Genomic DNA, 25,382 nt, shown 5'->3' on the forward strand with positions numbered 1-25,382 from the left:
GGGGGGGGGGTGGGGGGGGGTTGGGGGGGGGGGAGCTAGGCCAGACTTTTTGGCCCTCCCAAAGAAACACTACTGTATACTCATTATAACCAAGAAAATATCATCATTCCACTGCTTATATTGACTGTGCTACATCTCTGTATTTTCAGGATTGACTTGAAGACTAATGAAGCAGACGTCTATATCAAACTGAAGCAGTGGCAGAGTTTTATTGTCCAAACCTATTTATCCAAACCAAACCAAGTTTCTTTTACTCTTTAAAGGTAGCTCTCAGAAAAAGTGAGTATTAGAGACTAGAGTACTGATACTGATTAAGAAAATCTGACTCCACTTGCCATCCATGAACTGACAAAATTTAGGTCATATAATATTAAACCAAACAATGTTAAATTAAATTAGAGTTGGCCTACTATTTTACTTTAACTAAATACAAAACTATTCAGATCCTACCTTCCTGATAGTAGCAGACATATGTTTGGTATCATAAATTCTAGGTAATATTTGATGAACTTCTTTCTTAAATTCACTGAATGATTCTGAAAGCAAGATACAATTTCATTCAACAAATGTTCAATATTCAGACAAGCACTTATTGAATGTTGGTTATTGGATGGAGACAGATACAAGGTAATCATTACTATGTATAGATCACTAGGGCTGGGTTAAATAAATTCTTAATTTCATGGGTTATATTTGCATCATAGAAGTTTATTCTTGCTAAAAAGAAAACTTCTATGATGCAAATATAACCCATGAAATTAAGAATTTTGACATGTTTTTAATTTAGTATTTACACGGTTTCTCAACTGAATCATTATGATTATTAATCGATTATTGAACGGTACTCCGCCATCGATAATCAATCTCAATTTGATAATCATCCCCAAAATCCATGAGTTAATAATTGTATCCCTAGGGAAGGAGCACAAACTATCAAAGGATGCCAAAATACCTTTATATTTCAAAGTAAGATAATAAAGAATGAAATAATTAATCTACCTGGCAGTGGTTTGTGAAACTTTTCAAACATCAACATTAAATCTGTTAACATATTATGACCTACCACTATCTGAAGTATGAAATCAAAGTGTAAGTTTACAGAACTCAAACCTCTTAAAACAGGCTTTGTATCATAGACTTTGTGTAATCATTTTCTATTCTTTGCCATTTCTTTTAGTGTTATCTAAGTTGCAGTTATCTTACTTATAAAATATCTTACTTTATTATAATCTTGTAACAACCTAAATACTTTTGTAAAACCTAACATAGTCTGTAGTAATCTGAAACAAGAGCAAGTTAGTCTGTTTATAATCTTGTAACAAGCTCACTAATCTAGTAAAACCTAACATAGTCTGTAGTAATCTAAAACAAGAGCAAGTTAATATGTTTATAATCTTGTAACAACCTAACTAATGTAGTAAACCTAATACAGCCTGTATGGATCTGAAACAAGGACAAGTTAGTCTGTTTATAATCTTATAACCTTAATGCTCCAATGAAACCTAACATAGTCTGTAGTAATCTGAAACAAGAACAAATGTTTATAATCTTATAACCTCAATGCTCCAATGAAACCTAACATAGTCTGTAGTAATCTGAAACAAGAACAAGTTAGTATGTTTATATCTTGTAACAACCTAATTAATCTAGTAAAACATAACATAGTCTGTATGTATCTGAAACCAGGCTAAGTGAGTCTGTTCATAATCTTGTAACAACCTAATTAATCTAGTAAAACCTAACATAGTCTGTATGTATCTGACCCAAGAACAAGCGAGTCTGTTTATAATCTTGTAACAACCTAATTAATCTAGTAAAACCTAACATAGTCTGTAGTAATCTAAAACAAGAGCAAGTTAATATGTTTATAATCTTGTAACAACCTAATTAATGTAGTAAACCTAATATAGCCTGTATGGATCTGAAACAAGGACAAGTTAGTCTGTTTATAATCTTATAACCTTAATGCTCCAATGAAACCTAACATAGTCTGTAGTAATCTGAAACAAGAACAAATGTTTATAATCTTATAACCTCAATGCTCCAATGAAACCTAACATAGTCTGTAGTAATCTGAAACAAGAACAAGTTAGTATGTTTATAATCTTGTAACAACCTAATTAATCTAGTAAAACCCAACATAGTCTGTATGTATCTGAAACAAGGATAAGTGAGTCTGTTCATAATCTTGTAACAACCTAATTAATCTAGTAAAACCTAACATAGTCTGTATGTATCTGACCCAAGAACAAGCGAGTCTGTTCATAATCTTGTAACAACCTAATTAATCTAGTAAAACCTAACATAGTCTGTATGTATCTGAAACAAGAACAAGCGAGTCTGTTCATAATCTTGTAACAACCTAATTAATCTAGTAAAACCTAACATAGTCTGTATGTATCTGAAACAAGGATAAGTGAGTCTGTTTATAATCTTGTAACAACCTAATTAATCTAGTAAAACCTAACATAGTCTGTATGTATCTGAAACAAGAACAAGTGAGTCTGTTCATAATCTTGTAACAACCTAATTAATCTAGTAAAACCTAACATAGTCTGTATGTATCTGAAACAAGGATAAGTGAGTCTGTTTATAATCTTGTAACAACCTAATTAATCTAGTAAAACCTAACATAGTCTGTATGTATCTGAAACAAGGATAAGTGAGTCTGTTCATAATCTTGTAACAACCTAATTAATCTAGTAAAACCTAACATAGTCTGTATGTATCTGAAACAAGGATAAGTGAGTCTGTTTATAATCTTGTAACAACCTAATTAATCTAGTAAAACCTAACATAGTCTGTATGTATCTGAAACAAGGATAAGTGAGTCTGTTCATAATCTTGTAACAACCTAATTAATCTAGTAAAACCTAACATAGTCTGTATGTATCTGAAACAAGGATAAGTGAGTCTGTTCATAATCTTGTAACAACCTAATTAATCTAGTAAAACCTAACATAGTCTGTATGTATCTGAAACAAGGATAAGTGAGTCTGTTTATAATCTTGTAACAACCTAATTAATCTAGTAAAACCTAACATAGTCTGTATGTATCTGAAACAAGGATAAGTGAGTCTGTTCATAATCTTGTAACAACCTAATTAATCTAGTAAAACCTAACATAGTCTGCATGTATCTGAAACAAGAAGTTAAAATTATGGGGTTAGTCAAATTGTCATCTGCTATTTTCTGCAAGCTTCTTATTTGGACCAGAGCGTTTGAGTGGTGTCTTGTTTTCTCTCATGAAGACTATGTCATACTAAATCAAATTGTACCTATCATATCAATGTGAACTAGAATATTAGCTTCAAAATATTAATGATATATTTTAACATTCTGTAATTTTTCAATAACAATTATCTGGGAAATTTCATTTTACAAACTTACAAGGATATCAGTCAAATAATATTTTTTTCAGACCTGATTCTTGCCCCCAGTCATGAAATGTCTTTTAGTTTTGCAGACTTAAATAAATATTGAACTACTAACTTTTCCTCTTGTTCCAGTCTATTGGATGAATCTATATCTTGTAATTCTCTTCTTTGTTTTGAACTAACATGTTCCACAATAAACTACATATTAAAAAAATAACAGGCTTAGAGGGATACCGAGAGAACTGGATGTTGGATACTTATTCTGAAAAGAACTGCAAAGAGCTGAAATAACGCTTATCAGAAATAATTAGTTGGAAATTTGTTTTTATATTTTTTGTAAGAAATGTTGACAGTGTTGTGCACTGCATAGATTTTATTAATTAGGAATATCTAAATAAAGGGAGTGGTTAATGAAAAGTATTTAAAGATAGCTTGCCAGGCACTGTAATGAAATATGAAATATTCAACCTTCAGTCATACACTGCTTTTGAATACTTTGGGGCGATACTGAATAATATTACAAAGTTTGTTGAAATACGGCAAGAATCGCGCCTGTTTATGAGCTTAATATTTAACGCGTTTTCAAGAACAAGGGCAATAACTCATGCTAAATAATTTTTGATAGGGTTCATCATTGGTTGATAACGAACACTCACGCGAAGTTTTGTGAAATTCCGTCAAGAATTGTGCCTTCCAGAGTGTTTACAAGCAATTGCGAACGGACCGACAGACGCCAATATGAAAAGTGATCTTAGTGATCGACCAATCAGAATACTGAACAACAAATTGTGATATTCGATCCAGATTCCAATATCTTACCTTGCCCAGCTGATCTTTATGTGTCCATACATTAGGAAATCTGTTCCTTATTTCTGTGTGTAAAACGTAATCTTTTATTTCTCTTGTATCTGTGGAAAGCAATAAAAGAAAGTGTACACATTATAAGCAATTATCATTCATGTATGATAAATCTAGATTTGTGTATGACAAGTGTAGATTCGTGAATGACAGGTGTCGATTTGTGCATGACAAGTGTAGATTTGTGAATGACAGGTGTAGATTCGTGTATGACAAGTGTAGATTCGTGAATGACAAGTGTAGATTCGTGAATGACAGGTGTAGATTTGTGTATGACAAGTGTAGATTCGTGAATGACAGGTGTAGATTTGTGTATGACAAGTGTAGATTCATGTATAAAAACTGTAGATTTGTGTATGACAAGTGGAATCGTGAATGACAGGTGTAGATTTGTGTATGACAAGTGTAGATTCGTGAATAACAGGTGTAGATTTGTGTATGACAAGTTTAGATTCGTGAATGACAGGTGTAGACTTGTGTATGACAGGTGTAGATTTAGTATGTCAAGTGTAAATCTATACATGTCAAGTGCTGATTTGTGTATGTCAAATTTAGGTTCGTGTATGTCAAATTTAGATTTGTGCATAAAAAAGTAGATTCGTGTATGACAAGTGTAGATTCATGTATGACAAGTGTAAATTTATAAATGTCAAGTGCAGATTCTTGTATGAGAAGTGTAGATATATGTATGAGTAGTGTAGATTCATATATTTTGAGAGAATTGATGATTCATGTTTGTCAAGTGTAGATTTGTGTATGACAAGTGTAGCTTTGTGTATGACAAGTGTAGAGTCCAATGCATGACAAGTGTAGAGTCCAGTGCATGACAAGTGTAGAGTCCAGTGCATGACAAGTGTAGATTAATATGTATGACAAGTGTAGATTCGTGTGTATGAAGTGTATGATAAGATCATTTTTTTCTGCATTAAAATGTTTTGAGACAGAATTTATGTAAGAGCAATGCAGTAAAATGTGTCCATACTTTGATCTAATTCTATGAGGAAAACTTCACCGACTTGACTTTTGACAAACCATTCTGCTATATCTGAACATATCTTCTGCAGGACTTCTTCATCTACTTCTCTGTAAAATTCAAATTTTCAAAGTTTTACATCCAAAATTCTGCATCCTGGGGTCAAAATCACGGTTAACGGAATGACTATCTGGGGGGTAGATTCAGGTCTTGAATATATGTAAATAGCTTTCAGAAATAGTCTTCAGAAAAGACGAGTCATCATTTTAACCTTCATTCTGGACACACATGGCACTGTAAGCTCAAATTTCAACAGTGAGCTATGAATAATATGATTAATGATTGGCTTAGCTAAAGAATTCCTTTCAACTTAAGTTATGATTGGTTTGAACATATGGCAAAGGTGTCCCTTAAAATTGATTTTAGTGATTGTTCAATCGAATGACTGAAAAAATTAAACGATGTTAAGTTCGGTTTTTGTTAAAATGTTCCCAGTAAGACATTTCAGGATGCAACATTTTTGTGGTTTGCCTGTATAACTTTAGCTTTCCTACCTCTCTAACCCAGAAAACATGGTGTTTTTAGCCAGGTGTTCTTTTAATTTCAACTCTTCATCTCTATTCAAATATGATACACCATCATATACAAACTATAAAATATGAAACACATGGTCACAGATTTATCTGGTGTATTCTGAACTATCTAGATAATGGTATAAAAGAAGAGTTAATACTGAACAAAATAGAGGAACAATTTTAGATATCTTTTTTTTTAAATTATAAGCAAACAAAGTTTACAAAACAGGATTACTCTATCTATTAACCTGAGTTGAAAGTAAAGAATGTCACTAAAATCCATACATCTGAAGAGACATATGACTTTTTTTTTATGTAGAAGCTGGCCCAAAGAACTCCTTGAACATAAACAGGTGCACTTACTATGCTACTTACTTACATGACGATATGAAATGTTACCAAGTGAGATCAGATTACATTAGAAGTGGAATTCTTTCAGAAAATAAGCTACAATTCTTCATAAAGAGATAGAGTTTGAAGCAACCTTACAAGAACGGCTAAAAGTTTAATAAAAGTATGTGATCTTACCTTGTTAAAATCAAAGTTGTATCGACACAGAAAGGACAAACTTGATGCCTAAAAGATCAAATTTTATTAATTTCAGATTTTGGAAATACATGTAATAACATAATATTCAAGGCTAGAATTTTTAAAGCTCTTCTCAGAAGGCTTAAGTTATGATGTTGGCTGCAAATTAAACCCTTTTTTAACATTTCTTCAAAAAACTTACAATTTGTAACATGGCATAAAATGAGCTTTTTTTAGATTTCTGAACTTCCTACTTCATCTCAACTTTTTATTTCACAAATATTCAAATCTTCTAATGTCTTGGAATTTATATTGGAACGTCTATGGATCACATAATCTCTCATGTCAAATGAAATATAGTAATTGACGTCTGTCACATCAAATTTATTTTCAAAAGAAATCTTTTCTCTGTTTACTATTTGAATCAATACAAACACAATCAAACCTCGCAGTACCAATAAATGATTTAGTTAATTTTTATTTTTGAAAATCATTTTTTTCCTAAATTTCATACTAACCTGACATTTAAATCTGACATCAAAAGAACCAAATGCTGTTGGAAATAAATAAAAGTTGAACGTGTGGGCTTCATATCTGAAAATTTCAAGAATGATTTATTTTTTCAAATAATATAGAATCCAATTGGCAATATCTATAAATACTTCATACAATAATACAACAGTAGGGACGCAGGCTGAAAATAGATCAGATGTCTGAAGATTTCATAGCATGAAACTCTAAGTAACAACATGTTTTTTTTAGGTTCTGGTTATAACATTTCTAATATTCTTTGATAAATTAACCCCCATTGGGGTTTTTCCCCCTCTCAACCTCAGGCCTGTGAAAGGACGGTGGCCTCTTAATGAAATTTTCCGAGGCCACCCGCAGAGAGATACCTCTCATTTTACACTACATTACAGAGTACTATACCTGTAGGATTCTTTATTTACAAAAGCAGATATTCCTGAAAAATAATTAATTAAAAAAAATAGTTTAATATCATTGCAACTTCTATGAAAACAATACAGGAACAGAAAAAAGATTTTCACCATTCTAGAGACTTGAATAACAGTTATTATTACTCTCAGGTATTTCTACAATGCACTTTCTGATTTTTTTCAGAAAGTTAGTTAGATCTGCCAATTACAGATAGTCAGTTCTGCCTATTTCAGATAGTCAGATCTGCCAATTTCAGATAGTCAGATCTGCCAGATCTGACATTGAGATATGCTAATTTCAGACATTCAGATCTGCCACTTTCAGTCAGATAGTTACAGATTATATCAGATGTATGTATGGTAAAAACAGAAGACAAGAATGAACAACTGCTGTTGAAACACATTCTAACATGTTTGACAAGATAAATGGTTAAGGGAAAGTAAATCAAACTTGTAAGGTGCTCACCAATCTGAGACATGGTAAACTCAGAGACATTTTTCTTTAACTTTACATATCTTTCATCACTAGTATCAAATAAACTGAAACACAGAGATATGTTAATATCACTATTTGTATTAGATATTAGTAGCCCCATCACCTTTGTCTCCGCCGCAAAGCGTCAATGAAAAAATAAGAACCCATAAAAAAATTTTTCTAATAAATTTTTGAGAACAATATTGTGAGCCGCAGTTCACTTTTGCAAATTTTCTTCTGTAGTTACTATTAAGCCTGGAAAATCAATTTTCAGTGACTTCAAATGCATTTAATATGCAATTCATGATGTAAATTGGGTAACAAAATATGAGCACCAAAATCGGCTTTTCAACCCACCTAGCTTTGGTTGTTTCATCAAGTTGTAAACCAGTAAATTCTGTATCAATGGCTGAAATCAGAAAATATAACCCAGTGAATGTACACATTTAATACATAGTATGAAAGAAAATGAGTTATTGAGGATACATCTTATATTGTCTACAAGTTGATGTTTAGTGGCTGTAGGCCTACGTAGCCCCTTATGGTTTGTAGGTTTGTAATGCAATCCTACCCGGTAAGCATGGATGTAGATTTTGTGTTTTTTACCTACAAATTCACAATGTCTTATGACTGTCTCTATTAAAGGGAAGATAGAATCTATGTTCGATCTTAAAACTTCACACATATTATACAGTTAAAGGCTTGGCACAGTATTATTTGTGTTTTTTCTGTCACAAATCGAAACGCGGACTGAAAAAACGAAAGTAGAGAAAATTCATGAGTTATTTCCCTTATTGGGAAATTATCCAATCAAATCATTCGATTTTTTGTTTACAACAATGGCGGACATTATAACCAAGTGTTCTTGATAATTTTACCTGTTAATATTACTGTTTATGATTTTTAAGTATTTGTTTAGTAAAACTCCTAAAATGGGTGTTGAACTATCTGCTTTTATAACATTCTTATGTTTTATCTCCTTTACCGCTGGTCAAAGTAAGTATGATTAATGTTACTTTTTGTAAAACAAGATTGTGCATGCCGAATCAAAAAAGCCATCAAAATATTTTTAAAGCTGATTTGTACAACTACAAGGCAAAAAAACGTTTGTTAGGTCCTAATTAGAACATTCAATTAGATACTTTTGATGATATAAGGCAAGGTTTTATGGTTATTTAAGACTGTAACATACCATAAGAAGTATGAAATTAATTTCCCATGACCATTATAGTCTATAGATAGTTATGGCAGACTACAACACATATCTTTTAAAATTGCTTTTTGCAGTAAAGAACTGCTCCAAACCTAATATTAACCCTCACAAAGATCTAAAAAGCAGGACTTGGATGCACTCTATCCAACAAAATGCAAGATATGCCATGGCCATCCCAAATGAAATGAAATGAATGGAGTTTTACGTCCTACTTTTCTGCACCATGGCCATCCCAAGACCTGTCGTTTAACCTAAAGATGTCATTACCAATACAAACTTGTGAATACTTTATGCATATTAGTTAGGTTAACAAGCTATTATTTTTCATTGATAGGTATTGGTAAAATCATTATTGATGGATTTGGAGATGCTGGTTCTATATTGTCTAATAATTCAGACTACAGATTATCTCTAAATGAAACTGCTTTAAGATACTTACATGTTTCAATCCAAATTCAAGATAGCAATGATCAAGATGTGCCTTTAAATCAACAGGTAATAGTGTTTTTGTTCTTTAGCACTCTAAAATAATGTAGCACAGGTATTTTTATGATGACAATCTAAATAGTTTTTGATTAATTTTTCATGCTCACACAAGTGTCCATTATCAATTATTATGAATTTTAAACACATTACAGTTTTGATTCCAATTTAACAAATTTTGTATGCTTCATTGCTTACATGTAAATTGTCCATCATAGCTGCTATTGATGATTGTTGTCAGATGCTTGTTGACCTTTCATTTTTTATTTCAATAGATACAAGTGACGTGTGAACAACAGACTTATCGGGCTGGTTACAGTAAAATTAATTATACAGTTATCAATTTTAATGTTGGTGGCCCAGTTACAGGACAAGTGCAAATAATGTTAGTATATAGATAGATCTTTTCATGATGTCATAAAGCCTGATCTGTTCTGTCAGTAAATGTATTATTTCAAAACCAGTTGTTATGGATCAACAAATATAAAGATATAAAGAGATTGGAAAACATTTTCTAAACTTGTTATGTGTATAAGGACACAATTTACAGTCATATGTCTGTGGCTCTCGCAATTCCACTAAAAGTAAGTGTTTTATGACGCCACTATCGCAAAAGCTGCTATTGATAAACATATGATAAGGACCTTAGTGATAGTGACATCTTAAAATTCATAGTATAAATGGAATTTCAAGAACCACTGATTGATAAATGAACAGGTGTCAATCAATGCTATAAATGTCCGGTATATATGTAAAAGTTTAGTTTTAATACCTCTTTATAACTTCCAAATAGCAACAGCTGCATGTATTTTCTATGGAGAATGTCGTCAAAATGTTACATATATAATCATATGATTTGAATTAAGTTTTAGCTTGAGCTACTGTCTTTACACTTTCATTGGTAAATCAAATTACCAAATTATTCTAAGACTATTACTACTGTTTAAAAGGGGTAGTTGGCAAACTTTTCATTTCTGGTATCAAAAACTTCATATATTAATGTTGAAAATATTTATAAAATATGCTTTTTACATTTATGTATCTACTTGATCAAACTGAATTTGTTTATAAGGTTTTGTCAAAAATGGAGCATACTAATTTCCCATTGATGCTTCTTGGGAAAGTTTCCTACTATCTATTTCTCTGTAGTATATTTAGGCATGAGGTTTCAACAACCGTTTAATTCCGAATATAATATAATAATTTAGTTTTTACCCCAAAATAGGTCCCTTCAAGATTTTTTTTCCCTTTTGTCTGCCTTCGTTTCCATGTTGTTATTTTTATAAGACCGTTTAAGGAGTTTGGAAATTACTAAACTGAAATAGGTATATTAATTAATTCCATAAAGAGAGATGTTCTACAGAGGTAACAAAATATGATGGCTTTTATAGTAAGAATAACGAATGTCATGCTTGGCAGAATGTCTGAAATTGTTAGGAAATCCATTTAATTGGCACTAATTGTTTTTTATCATTACAGTTCTGTAGAAGCAGGAAGACCTGTCACAGTAAGATGTTATGGTGAAACAATTCCACCATCTTCTTCTCCAGAATGTCCTCAATCTTCAACATCCACAGTCCAATTCTGTAAATCCACTTCATATAGTAATACAGTGTAAGCATCATTTTCTGTAGAATAAATTTTCATGAACTGCTAGCCTGTGGTACCATAAATTCAAGATATTGGAAATTATGATTATCTGATATTATCTAAATGAATTTCATAAATGGCCACTTGGATGACTGAAACACTAAATGAAGGGATATCATGTGATAGGAGAAAAACCCAATGATCAAGATAGACATTGTCTCAAAAGGTTCTATAAAGGACTGCTTGTAGAGCTGAAAGTCTGTTGTTAAATATTCATGATTTTTTGTTGTTGTTATTTTTAGATCTCTGGCTTTGCAACCAGCTCCAATTGTCAGCTTTTGTCAAGATCCTATCCAAATATCAAATACTGTTGCAGGAACTTTCAATGTGAGATTAAGGTAAGGGAGGAATTGGTTTATCCTGAAAATTTTATTTATCAGTTTTCATTGTACAATTTTTTTTTTGTGTTACAAATATTTGATATATGCCTAAAAACTAACAGCCACACTGACACTTGCACAAATTCTGTTTGCTCTATGACATGTTTTTCAGTGTGCCAATGATTAAAGTCTTCCTGAACTAGTGAATGTGCGTTGGGTGCTTGGGTTTGAGCCATGTCATTGAAAGAATTTTGGAACATTGAAAAAAGTTTTCGCACCATACGAATGCCACTTATTTATCGCCTGCATGAACTCAGCGCAAATTGGGACAGTGTTTTTCTTGAACATAGCGTGAACTATGCGCAAAAAATACTCAGTTTATGGCTATACTTCTGGCAAAATCTCTCTTAATGCAAGATGTTATTGACTAGTTGAGACAATAATCTGAAGTGCCAGATTGCACATGTGAAAGATCCCAAAATCTATTCATTTTCCACATTCTTTTGATGTGATTTCAGTGAAGCTGTAGTTGATAGACCAGTTGCAGTCACTTGCTCTGCAACCACTTTTGTACCAGGTGAGTAAATGCAGCAAAATAGTCATTAAGGATTTTGTTGCACTTGATGGGAAATATGAAGAAATCAGTAAGAGTGGAGGATACCTGTTTCAAACTTGATGCAAAACATCAAGATTTTTGTTGCTTGATTTTGTTCTTTTTGAGTGGCAGTTTTCTTTTTGAGTGGCATATTTTTTTAGATACAACACAATATAACTCATTAAGATTTTCTGTTTGTGGACATTGTGGACAATAAAGATGTCCTAGACAATTCAAACTAGGTACATATGAAAGATATAGTGAATGTTAAGGATATTTTTCAACATTTGTTTTTTTCCTGTTTTAGGTTCTATAAATTTAGACATAGCATCTGTTGATGCTCCAATTGGTGCCACTGAAGTTCAGGTTAGTATGAAGATAAATCAATGTGCAGCTTAATCTGATCACATTCAAATAACTTTTAAAACAAGATCTAGTATATTATCAGGGTATTATGTTATATTATAGGGTATATTATCATGTTTATTATTAAAGTATAATATGTCTATATTCTAGATGAGTTATAGAGTAATATCAAGAGGTAATGATATCAGTATAAGATGTAGTGGTGCATCACGTAATGGTGGTAACCAATATGGAACAGATACATCTATAAGTAAGTCTTTGATTTTAACTTATTAAAGTCAGAAAGTCAAGTGCTAAATGAGGTCTGTGTTTGGATGCTTAGAGAGGTTAATAAAGCATTTGGAGGTAATTAGTCAAGTCCTAGCAAGATATTTATAATATTTTCAGGCACAACATCAACTGCCAGATTTACAGAAAAAACTGGTACATTTGAGATTATTCCAGAATTTACTAGAATTTATACCACTTCATTAAAAGTAAGGTATACATTTTTTTGCCAGGATTTAAACTGTTGAGGGATCTGTAACAAGAACAACCTGTAGCACACAGTATGTCTGTTTATTGTCACATCCGAATGACTAGATACTTTTACCATGTCAGCTCGTCCGACCTGCATCACTGACAGGGTGAAACCAGGCTTAAAAATGAGGTGATAAATACTAATGTTGTAATACAATGATGGTAAACATTATGATATCCATTCCACTTCATATTGTACAGCTCTAAATATTGAAGAACCTGAAGTATGTTTTTTTATTCAGAGTTTCACATTGTGTGATTTCCACACAATTCAAAAACCCTGAGTAATAATATGTTTCAGGTTTCTGTATTAGTATATCTAAACTGCTCTATAATTGATATACTGAATACAGTGAAAATATTTGTGACTTTTATTTTAGGTATATTTAAAGTTGGATCGTCCTGTTGATACTACTGGTGATGTCAGTGGTGTATGTCAAACTGTTATGACAGAAACATTAGAAGAAGCTAAAGTTATATATAGTGATCCTGTCTGTACTGTAATTACAAGCACCCCTTCTTCAAGTCAGTATTCTGTTGTTATTTGTTGTTATTTGTTATTATTTGTTATCTTAATGCAGAAATAAATCAACTAAACTGATAATCCCCCTTTGGATACCAGTCATGAGAATTTTATATCTGAATTAATTTGACAGCTGAAAGTGTTCTTTAAGACCTGATATTGAATTGTTACTTTTCATTTTGAAACCAGTTGTCCTGATGAGCTGCAATGTCCGAAACATGGGTCTGCAGCATTAAAGGGATTGTAAAAGGATTTCTGACATATGTATTGAGGACACTGATAGCATCAAGTTGCACTATTCCTATTTCCAGTCACTATCATAAAAGGTTTAATTTTAGTGGAATTGTAACAGTCACAGACATCTGACTGAAAATTGACTGATGCAAATCAATACTATCAGTGTACTTAATATACATTAAAATTGAGAACTGTGATTTACTAATCTTTATTATTTATTATCCTTTTTTACCTCCATCTTTTACCTTGGAAATGATTGTGGTAAGTGTTTAAGTAAATAGTTGAAAAACTAAACCTAACAATTTTTTTATTAAGTACATCTGTATGCTTCAAAGTCATTCATTTAAACGGACATAGTTACCTTAATACATATACTAGCTTAATTATTCTAGGTTTTCCTATCACTGATTAAAATTAAAATGCAACATCAAGTTTGTCTAAAATCGAAATACAAAGGTTGGGTAATTTTGACTGTTGTCATTCGCTCCAATTACAGGGGAATTGGTTTTACCCAATGTTGGCACAACACTTTTAACAACATCACACATATACACACCTGCATGGGTCCATGCGTCAGACATTGCTATTGTTTTGATAGTTATAACAAATTTGTTTGATATTGCACATACTAAGCAGACACTAATGTTTTTTGTTATAATTTTCTAGTCTAAATTACAATAGCATTAGTATAATCAGAAGGTGCTTAGGAGTAATAGTTTTTTCATAACTTTATTGTTTCTGCTAATTTTCTTTTTTTCTTTTTTTGCAAAGGTCACTTTTTGAGGGTTCTGATTTTTCTTGAAAATTTTCTGTTCAATTAATTGAAAGTAATCTACAATCATTACATAAACATGTAAATGATCTTGGGTGAAAAATTATCACCTTTGTGAATATATAGAAATAAAGTGAAAGACAAATTTGTTTGAAATTCCTAAATATACTGTAAAACAGGATTACTCTTGGAAGTTAAGACTACTTAATATAATTTCTAAAGGTCATCACTGTATATCTGTTCACATTGCAACTTCCAATGCTGCTTATTTTAACTTGGTACGATGCCAAAAGGTATATTAAAATGGCAGAAATTTAATTACTTTAATTTGCAACATATATATATTTGTGTTGCTTAGACTGTTAAAACAATAATTTCTGTATCTATTTCACAGAAATATGTAGCCCAGACATAATGCTTTTCGTGTTTAGTATTTGATATTTGAATTTTAGGTGAACCTACTACTACTACAACTCAACCTACAACCACTCAACCTACTACCACTCAACCCACAACCACTGAATTCATAAACTCAACTGATTCTCTGAACTCAACTGATTTGCCAACAACTACTACTGAATTGCCAACAACAACTACTGCTATACCAATAGATTTAACATCACCTTGGATCATTGATGAGGATGCCTTTCAGTTTGAGGTAGGAAACCTTTGTTTTTTTTATGGCAAAAGAGTGAAGATTTCTGTGAATATGGTGAAAATTTGTTACTACATATGTTGTTTTGTGTCTGCTCCTATGGGTTAAATCAAATGCAGCTTACAAACTTGTGATCTGAAGTCATTGTTTTAATTCATGTCTGTCATGTGTGTTGATTTAAAAAAGATTGCTTTTGTCTGTCGTCTGCTTTGAATACAACATTTTTGTGATGAAACTATTAGTTTATGACGTTTGAATTGTACGGAGCCCCTAAGGCGCAATTGTAAACATATTTATTTATTATTTCGTTTAAACGAAATAATTAATTCGTTTAAACGAAATAATTAATTCGTTTAAACGAAATAACATCATTTATTTCGCTTAAACGAAATAATAAATAAATATGTTTACAATTGCGCCTTAGGGGCTCCGTAGAATTGCTTGTGGACGTGATGGTCATGCGAGATAAAATCATGTGTTCATTGTCCATTATAAGTGGTAAACTAAAAACCTCCATGTAACACTGTTTTTTGTGTGTTTAGTTTTATAGAATAGACATCTATAGGAAAATATTGAACACTCAAATCAACCTAAAATGGTGCATCTGTCCCTTTAAATGAGTTTTGGAGAGTAAGGCCCCAAATTCCGCTTTAATCATTGTGTGTTTATTAGTGTTGAAACGCTTATGCACCGGGTAATCGTCGGCAATAACTGTTTGTTACCCGGTTAATTACTAAAGATTATAAAAGGCGTCAAAAACCGATTACATTGTCACTGCTACAGTCTCTGACAGATAAAAGGTTTTTATACCAGTTGTGAGGTCAGTGCAATGAGTGTATCTCATTATTTACTAAAGAAAACAGCTTAAAGACTCATACAGTGACAAAATTTCTGTCAAATTTACTCTCTTTTTAATTCTTATAAAATTGACGGTTAACCGATTATCTCAAATCAGACCCGGTTACCCGTGAAATACTACCCTAAATCGGTTTCAACACTAGTGTTTATCTTAATTAAATCAATTAAGAAAATGGACATACCACAGCTTTTGATATTTTATGGTGTCATGGAAACATGTATGCCTATTTGTCTATTTTTATATTATAGAGAGGTGAATATTATAAATCGATTGTGTCCCGAAGATTAAAACCAGTAATAGGGGATATCGTAGAATATGTGGTAGTAAAATGCTGTACCAGTTCTCCTCCTACCATTTCCTCTTACACTTCCCAGACAGCTGCCGTGATAGCAGAAGTGAGTTTGACACTGGACGTCTGCTCTGATTGTATTGGTGGAATAAGTAAGTATTGGTTTGTAATTAAAAAATGATATGAACAGTAATTGTGTAAAAAAAAACAAAAAAACTAGCAAAGTCCCAGTTTGTTATCGAAATGTCAATTCTTTTAAGTCCCAGTTTGTTATCGAAATGTCAATTCTTTTTTTTTTTTTTTTTTTTTTCTCGAAATTTCCACAGGGCACACAGCCTAAGCTTCAATAGCTACATCAATATTTCTACATGTGTAAACCTTCTGCAGTGGCAACATTGTTAATGAATATGAATTGGAACATTTTTGCAAAACCGTAAGTGCCACAGTGCAACATATGCAAAAACCCGTAAATAATTTGCTCTAGAAGGCGCATTTTTGCATCGATTTTCTGAAATTTAAAATGCAAAGAGACATCAATAAAGTCAATGATATGATACAGTCAGACTTTTGACGTCACTTCCGGTTTTGAAGGTGGAATGAATTGAAAGTACAATCAACTTCCGGTCGAATAACTTCCGGTGTAAATGAAATAGGTCAACGGAATTTATGCAGGTCGTAAGTAAATGCTAATACAAAAAAACGAAGAATATAAAATCCAGACTGGAAGTGATACTTTGGCCGCCATCTTGATTTTGTAATTTTCTTAAAATCGAAATAAGTCCTTAGGGATAAACTAAATCTGCATAAATTTGTTGTCGATGTAATCTGCTGTCTAATGTTCACAAAATATTGCGAGCCGATTTTTGAATTTTGCTTTTGCATTTTCGCAACTTCCGGTTGAATTTTTTCAAAGTTTGAAAGCTTATTTCTTGTGACCTTGACCTTTGATGACCTTGACCTTCATAGGGTCAATGGTCATTGACCTTGGCTATCATTTGATACTTTGACCTTTGACCTCCGACATGTACTTCTGGTTTTATAGCTATCCGTAAAAGGCCAAATTCGCAACTTTGGACTGCTCTAGCACGTGACCTAATTAACCTAGAGGGTTAATTTTTCTCAGTTTCCTAATGTGCTTCTCATGCACTTTACATAGATATAGAACAATTGCTTTTTCAAAGCAAAATTGAAATTCGTGATTTTTTCAAATTTGAGGGTTTTTTTTACCATATTTGCGTCTTTTTGATCTTGGTGTATGTATATCTTATGAACTATTTTATGTAGAACCTTGATATTTGGAACACAACTAGACACTTTAAATATGAATTCACCTATGACCCAAAAATTGGGGTGGGCGTGGCACATCCGGGTTGAATTACTAATTGTTTACATTTTGGGGCTGGGGCATAACTCGCATAGGATACGTTTGTTAAAAATGGGGCTTTGCACACAATTACCTCATCCTTTTGGCCAGTTTGTGTTTACAGCTCAGCTTTATAGTTCCAAAAAAGGAACGGGTTTTAACATTTGGATATTTTCATATTTCCATTTTGACCTTTGTTGACATTTGTTGACCTATATCTTTTGACTTAAATAATGTAGAAGCTTGAAATTTGAAACACAACATAACTTTTGGAATATCAATTACCGTATGCAAAAAAAGTTAAGGTGGGCGTGGCATATCCGGGTTATATTACTCATTATTGATATTTTTGGCCAGGAGCATAACTCGCAAAGTATACGTTTGTTCAAAATGGAACTTTGCATGCAATCATCTCATGTTTTGTGCCACTTTGTCTTAGAAGTTCGGTTGTTTCTGCTTCATAGTTCAAAAAAAGGAACAGGTTTTGGAAATTCCAAATTTTCAATTTTTGACCTTGACCTTTGTTGACCTTGACCTTTGTAGGATCAAACGTCATTGGCATTGGCTATCTATTTATACTTTTATATTTGCTGTCTTATGTCAACTTCCGGTTTTATAGTCGTGTGCATTTAGAAATTTTGATGACGGATATCTCTTGATCTTGACCTTTTTAGACCTTCTCCTTTACAAGATCAAAGGTCATTGACCTTGGCTATCTGCTGATACTTTCATTTGTGAGGTCTGATGTCTACTTCCGGTATTAGAATCTTATAAAAAATAAAAAATTATCAACTTTAGACTTGTTCTTGCGCTTGACCTAATTATCGTCGATGGTTGATTTTTTCAGGATCTTTAGCAAATTGCTACATTTGCAAAGTCCCACTCTGTGCCACGAGTGGCTCTAGTTATTATTTTTATTTTTTAACTTAATGTGTGCTTAATCATTAGTGCTAGTGAACCACGCCTAATATCTCTATAAAAATGATCTCATACATCATAAGGACCATCAAACCAAAAAATGGTTCCAGGGGCAGGTCCTTAGCGCCCACTGTGCTTACTCTCAATAACATTGAAAGGAAATTAATTTTTATACCACTGTTACAGCTAGCGGTGTAAGAACAGAAGAAAGAAGTATAAGTAATCCTGCCTTTGTGGAAGTATCACCTTGTTCCTGTGATATAATTTATCGATCTTGTGATGTTAATTGTTGTTGTGATACAGTAAGTAATCGTTTTAGTGATGTTCATTGGTGCAATGATAGGCAGGTTTTGAGATATAATTTATGAAGTTTGTGATGTTAATTGTTGTTGTGATATGGTAAGATATGAAAATAAATTATCAATCTTGTGATGTTCCTTGATGCTGTGATACGGTAGGTTTTGTGATATAATTTATAAAGGCTGTGATGTTAATTGTTGTTTTCATAAGGTAAGTTATGTAATATAAATTATCAAGCTTGTGATGTTCCTTGATGCTGTGATACAGTAAGTTTTGTGATACAATTTATAATGCCTATGATGTGATTGTAGTTGTGATTCAATAAATTATATGATATATTTTATAAAGCTAGTTATGTTTTTGTTGCTGTGATATTGTTAATTATGTGATAACTTATATCTTTTGAAGTTTTTCAAGACATCAAGCATGACTTAATACCTTGTTACTTTTAGAGCATTGTTTTAAAAACTAGTTTTTTGTTGTTGTCAGGAATGCACTGAAGATTTAAAAGAGACATTTAGCAGTTGTATATCAGGTCCTCCGGGTGGATTACCTCCCCCTGTTCCAGACAGGATGTGTACTTCCCAGAAGTCTCTGAAAGAAGACTGGTCACCACTGCTGTGTGTGGTTTTTGAAGAAAACAGCTTTTTAGGGTTGTACCACACCAATCAACCCAAAATTACTACAGATAATGATTTTAAAGATAAAGTTAACAGCAAGAAAAACCTCTTTGAATTGGGGTAAGGTAGACTGCTATGAATCATACCCAATTATGCACAAATATCTTTGTTGGACTATAATTTTGGGTAATTTCCATTATTTCCTGCAAATATCTTTATATGTCTAAATTGTTACAAAAGGCTAGGTACACATAACTTTTCATGTGACAATTCAATTTTTAAAGCCTGCAATATATTTCTTTATTTACTTTTAATTATAGAAAGTCTGAAAGGCGTTTTACAGATCCCAATGCTGCACTGAAAGGCTATGTTCATGGCGCCGATATAAGAACCAAAAGAGCAGACATTACTCTGTCAGACAAGGGAACTCTTGCACTACCTCAAACATCTGCTAGTGGACAATGTGTTCGCACAGCACCAGTTCAATACCTTAAAGAGTTCCAAAATGACTGTGTGACTACCATTTCACCAGAATTCTGCACTATTACTTCCATTCTGAGTGCCAGAGTTTACTCTGAACCTTCTAGTATTTTTAGACCACCTTGTCCAGAAGGGTTTGAAATATGTGAAGGATATGGAACTGATGTGCTATCTCCATCCTATGTAAATTATTATTGCGCTAGTGACAGTTATATCCAAAATTACTTAAAAGGATCAACATCCTTTGAGAACATCATTCAGCCAAATCAGAATTGGACTTTCAACTCCAAATTAGGAAATGAGGATTGTGGAAATCCATGTGAAAATCCTAATTGTGTTAGTTATAATACTGAACATCAAGTTACAGCATTACCTCTGCCTCCCAGGTGTGCTTGGGATAATGGCTACACACGTGCACAGACACCTCAAGTTGTAGGTGATACATGCCAAAATTCTGTAATTGATGTTCGATACAGATTTACATGGAAAGGACAAAAAATAGTTCAACTTGATGCAGACATCATTTTGGGAACAATACCAGTAGTGACATCTACAGACCTTACACAGTCATTTAAAGTTGACTTTACCCAGGATGCCAGTGGTATAAATAATAGTACAGATAACTATAATAGACTAGAAGTTAAATATGATAGATCAGGACATCCAGGTAGATGATAAAATACATTTTTTATAATTTTTTGATCTAGTGTAAAAGCCCTTTGCAACATTTTAAAATGTTTCCTTTTCCAGATTTTGCAAGATTACATGATTCTGGTAGTTCATAGTCCGATTGTTTGGCATTACATGCATTTTAAAACGGCATTGATGACATCAAATATATTTGAGGAAGATAAAATTCATTAAATATATTAATATATATTAAATGCAAAATTATGTGTCAGAATTATCACCTGATGGTTTTAAAGCTAAGGACTATATTCCGACATTGAATTTTTAAATATTCAAATATTAAGTACATTCAACTTTATGGAAACTACTTACAATTTTCAAATGTATATACCCCAAGATAGAACTTGTATTGTTATAATGTTTCTAGGCTATGAAGTTGGTAAAGAGATATTCAGTGGATGTTATAACTCTACTAGTGATGTAGTTGATATTGATGTTACTAAACAAATGGCTGTGTGGAAACCAGGTAGATTGATACAAGTCTAATAAAAATAATAGATGAATATAGACCGATTTCTATTTGACAATTTTGATATCAATGCACATCCCTGTATATCTTGGATTGCAAATAAAGACATCTGAAAAAAATATCTGTTTAATGATGGAGTCACATGTCTCCTTTAAAAGGTTCTTTTTGTTTAACTTTATCTAGGTGTTGATGGGCTATGTTATAATGCTGGAAGGCAGAGTATAACATTTGGTGAAGATACATCGTCCAGCTGTACTCTAAGACTTGGTTTAACACAGATAAATAATTGTGAAAATCTGAGGTAATTTGTTATTGGACACTTTAATTATGGAAGTTTCACAACAAACATCAACATTTTTTTGGACAGACTGTGGTTAGAGCATTGGATGGAACAAATAGTGCTTGTAAATTCCAGTCTTTTTCATGAAAGCTCATTGACCTTAAATAAGTCACCATTCCTTATTACTTGTATGCAACTTGATTTTATATGGGTAAAGTTAAGGACCAATGCCACAAGGCTTGGCTAAGGACCAGCTGGTAGAAAGGATCCCAAAAAATTGTTGTCATCCTTGTAAAATATGGCTGTTTCTGTTATGACAGCTTGTGAACTGTGAGATGTCATCTCAAGAAATTCTTTAACTGCTGCTTTAACAAACTCTTTGTCCAAATTTTGTTTCTTAACTTTTTTTATTTCTTCTTTTCAGGACTTTAGTTTACAATCATCTTAACACATTGATGCCATCAAATGTTCTGGGTAGACAAGGCTACAATGATCCTAACAACCAGACATTTTGGGTTCAAGTTCTTAGGTAAGTGTTTCAGTCGGTCTGTCTGTCTGATTCCCCAAATTTAAGATGAAACAAGCTCATCTTAATGTAAAACTGTATCTTAATGACCATAACATTTTTGACCTCATCTAAAAGCTTGATATATGTTTGATAAAATAATATAAGTTAACATGATTTGATGATGTTCAATGCCTAGTTATTATAAAAGTTATTATACATGCAAATCATCGTGTCCCACTAGCCAGCAGATTGTAATGGGAAAGTCATTAGCCACCATTGATCTCATTTGTAGTACTGTGCCAATGATTTTGTAATGTTTGTAGAATATATTATGTCCTGTGCTTTTTCATATAAGTCCTCTCTAAATACTCTATCAAAATTTTTTACAGACAAAATATTACTGAGTTACTTAACAAGTCATCAAGTGATATCAATAAAACTAATATTACCAATTCTACAGTATATCCTGGAGAGAGTCTACAAGGTATTTGTACAGATTTGACCACTGGTATACATCTAGATATTCTGTATGGAGAAACTGGTCAAGGCAATGGTTATCCTATACAGGAGATAGTTGGTGCTAGGATAAGGTCAGTTACTTCTACATCCAACTGTAAATTTATATGTAACTGAAAGATATGTTGGAAAGTTTGTCAATATTAACTCATTATAAACCAATTGTAAAATTATTGTCAAGAAATGTGTCAATCGAGAATCAAAATAGAGCTATATAGGAATTCAAATAGAAAGCTCTAGGGTATTATATCTTTTTTATGTGTTTCTAGTCCATTCAAATTTTCTATTAGATGTTAGAGGTTTAAATTTAAAAAAAATGCTTAAGCATATATGACATCACTATTGCAAAAGCTGCTGATAATTTTGTGATAGCTATATCACATCATAAAACCCTTAGTTATAGTGTTATTTCGAGAACAACAGAACACAGAAAAAGTTAAGAATACCTCCTCACAAGCCCTGAAAGGTTCAAACATAAAAATGATATTTTATTGCATTCCAGCTACACAATAGATGATTGGCAGTTATCATGTAGTGGTAGTAACTCTGTTAGGTGTCAAAATAACAGTAACTTTGTTGAAACATTTTTATTAACTAGTAGTATACAGTACATCAAAGTACCAGCTAATACACCAGTTAAACAGATTAAGTACGTACATTTTAATATGGTTTGTTCAGTGACTGTGCCAACCTCTTGGTACTAAGGGTACAAATAGGGGGCAGACTGGCTCAATTTGCTCCAGAGATAATACGTTTGCATTTTTTTTTACCTGGTTTCATCCTGTCAGTGATAAGGATGGGACAATAAACACAAGCTCGGTACAGTAAAAGACATTAGGATGCTAATGAAAGCTAATGCTGCTTTACTGGCAAAATTCCTGTCATTGTATACTGCATATTGTAGCTTGTCTTCATGTAGAAATTTGAAATCCATTTCATTTGATCAATATTTTCTTCATTTCAGATTTTGGACAGTTTATTCAGATCCAAGTTGTCAAACAGATGCCTGTCAGAGATATTATGAGAATTTTGATAGATCAACGTGCCATTATGATACATGTTGGCATGAACTGTTTTATCCACTCAGTAGTTCATATACAGCTGATTCTGCCATGTATGCCTTAGGATTTACATTAGTTACTGTGATATTTGTTATAGCTTACTATATGATAGGACAGGAACATAAAATAGTATATGGTATACATAAAGACAATTCTATAGGTAATATCATTAATACATTCCCTACTGAGTGCTGTACATGATAGCTAACATTGTTTTTGGTCATGATAAATTGTGTGTGAAATTAATATAAAGATTTTGTTAAGATATGGTTAGTATAGAAACATTTTATATATGTTTTGTAGGAATGTCTATATGAGAGTTTTGTTCATATTTTCCTTCTCATTTCAAAGCATTTTGGCGCCATTGCCATTGTTGTTTACCAAGCTTGAATTCAATGGGAATTTAATTTCCAAGCCACTGAAGGATGCTATATTTGACACCTCATTGTTGTGTTTAATTGTTTAAAACAGTTGACCTGCCACTGCAAAAATTTGCTGATCTGTTAAAATTAATTCTAGAATCATGCTTTGATTTAAGTTCTAACTGAATGTGATTACCATTATTTTTTGATTCAGTTAAAAAAAAAAACAATATATGTAAAATAATGAGGAACCTAGAATTTACATTCCCACATGCTTCTGTGGATAAATCCATAATATTAGCTGATTTCACAGTGTTTCTTGATGATGCATCTTCCACAGTGAGAATCTCATTATGTATATTGCTTTTCTTGATCTATCTTATTTATTAAGATTTGTAAAGTGTCTATGACATTTTGTTATTACGAACATCCACATGTGAATGTGCTTTTTGCTTTGTAATTCACATAGCAGCACATATTTGCTACTGCACAGATTTCTTCTTGACCAATTTATAAATATACAGTTATGATATTGTAAGAATCAGATCACATGTTAGCCAGACAAACTTAACCCTACCCAGTTCCTCTGACCTCATATTCAGATGGGATAATGGTTCAGCTTTGTATATTATATACCAAAATAGGGTTTTTATCATGGTGAAAATTCTCAAAAAGTTGTGACCCATGGTTCGGAGCAACTTTGTGAAACCTACATTAAATGTCTGGCCCCAAACGAAGTTCTGATATCCCATCTGAGGAACTGGGTAGAGTCCTGCTAATCACACATGTTAGATGTTTAAATTATGTTAGTGTATATATAGTTATATATTTTAAATTATTTCCGTCCATTAAATTATTTTTTATATATTTTTAATAAAATAGCCAATCAATGGGTGAAAAATGATATTTTTTTTTATATTGTAACATTGCAAAAGCATAATTCTAGATGGGCTTCAGATTCACACAAAAATGTTGTTGCTTTTATCAAATGTCTCTACTCCAGTGGTTTTTAGAAATAATGAAAGTTAATTGATTCAAGATAGCCAGACTTTCACATACCAACTGAAATTAGGACCCATAAACACCATTGGTTTGAAGTCACCACGATAATTCTGATAAACGGTTCTGACCTGATACATTTAAAAACCTTTGCCTTCCACCACCCTAATCCTCGAAACACAAAGTAAAAGTACAAATAAATTTCAACAGCTTTATTTAAGATGTAGCAAGGACACTTGTGCTGCTAACAATTATATTTCACTGCACAATGAACCTCACAAAACATCAACATTTTAATATTGAACCTTACTATTTTTTCTTCAATAATTTGGAGAAATTGGCATTTAAATATAACAAACCTATCTTACAAAGGAGATTGCCTATCAAAAATAAACTGTTTTCGATAAGTTCTTCAAATTGTGGATTTCAGAATGTTCTAAGTTTATTTTTGATAGGAGATATATTAAGTGTCAAAGCAATTTTGATTTTTTAAAATTGCTAGAAATATTTTCAGTTCACCTTTATAATTAATAATTCACAAAGAGTTGTCAGAAGGAACCAAAATATACACATGACTTGAAGAAAAGACAACATAAAAAAATTAAAGAAAA

The 25,382-nt window shown here is 32.2% G+C and overlaps 2 protein-coding genes across 2 annotated transcripts in view; one reads left to right on the plus strand and one right to left on the minus strand.

Moving 5' to 3' along the window:
* Positions 1 to 8,170, minus strand: part of LOTGIDRAFT_152814 (hypothetical protein) — a gene marked incomplete at both ends in the record, with an annotated part of 12,616 nt that extends 4,446 nt beyond the window's left edge. Inside the window, 12 exons of the mRNA XM_009053324.1 lie at positions 451 to 536; positions 1,000 to 1,069; positions 1,220 to 1,280; positions 3,493 to 3,575; positions 4,197 to 4,285; positions 5,218 to 5,318; positions 5,763 to 5,857; positions 6,312 to 6,359; positions 6,830 to 6,905; positions 7,242 to 7,275; positions 7,716 to 7,789; positions 8,082 to 8,170. Coding sequence (XP_009051572.1) covers positions 451 to 536; positions 1,000 to 1,069; positions 1,220 to 1,280; positions 3,493 to 3,575; positions 4,197 to 4,285; positions 5,218 to 5,318; positions 5,763 to 5,857; positions 6,312 to 6,359; positions 6,830 to 6,905; positions 7,242 to 7,275; positions 7,716 to 7,789; positions 8,082 to 8,170 — 906 coding nt within the window. The remainder of the gene's footprint in view (positions 1 to 450; positions 537 to 999; positions 1,070 to 1,219; positions 1,281 to 3,492; positions 3,576 to 4,196; positions 4,286 to 5,217; positions 5,319 to 5,762; positions 5,858 to 6,311; positions 6,360 to 6,829; positions 6,906 to 7,241; positions 7,276 to 7,715; positions 7,790 to 8,081) is intronic.
* Positions 8,171 to 8,569: 399 nt separating this feature from the next.
* On the plus strand, positions 8,570 to 24,675 carry LOTGIDRAFT_228304 (hypothetical protein). The gene is made up of 22 exons (XM_009053325.1): positions 8,570 to 8,720; positions 9,272 to 9,432; positions 9,696 to 9,805; positions 10,900 to 11,034; positions 11,313 to 11,408; positions 11,909 to 11,967; positions 12,293 to 12,351; positions 12,502 to 12,601; positions 12,739 to 12,827; positions 13,251 to 13,395; positions 14,855 to 15,060; positions 16,165 to 16,357; positions 18,673 to 18,788; positions 19,276 to 19,526; positions 19,727 to 20,553; positions 20,944 to 21,042; positions 21,229 to 21,346; positions 21,750 to 21,854; positions 22,223 to 22,423; positions 22,852 to 22,998; positions 23,314 to 24,291; positions 24,313 to 24,675. The coding sequence occupies exons 1-21, from the start codon at positions 8,621 to 8,623 to the stop codon at positions 23,609 to 23,611; spliced, it is 3,615 nt and encodes a 1,204-aa protein (XP_009051573.1). The 5' UTR covers positions 8,570 to 8,620; the 3' UTR covers positions 23,612 to 24,291; positions 24,313 to 24,675.
* Positions 24,676 to 25,382: the final 707 nt, after the last annotated feature.

This window comes from Lottia gigantea (genome assembly GCF_000327385.1).
Source record: "Lottia gigantea unplaced genomic scaffold LOTGIsca_2, whole genome shotgun sequence".
NCBI lineage: Eukaryota > Metazoa > Mollusca > Gastropoda > Lottiidae > Lottia > Lottia gigantea.

Coding starts and splice junctions, on each gene's coding strand:
- LOTGIDRAFT_228304 (XM_009053325.1), top strand. CDS start 8,621: ATGATTTTTAAGTATTTGTTTAGTAAAACTCCTAAAATGGGTGTTGAA. Junction 9,433..9,695: donor ATGTGCCTTTAAATCAACAG/GTAATAGTGTTT, acceptor TTATTTCAATAG/ATACAAGTGACGTGTGAACA. Junction 13,396..14,854: donor TACAAGCACCCCTTCTTCAA/GTCAGTATTCTG, acceptor TTTGAATTTTAG/GTGAACCTACTACTACTACA.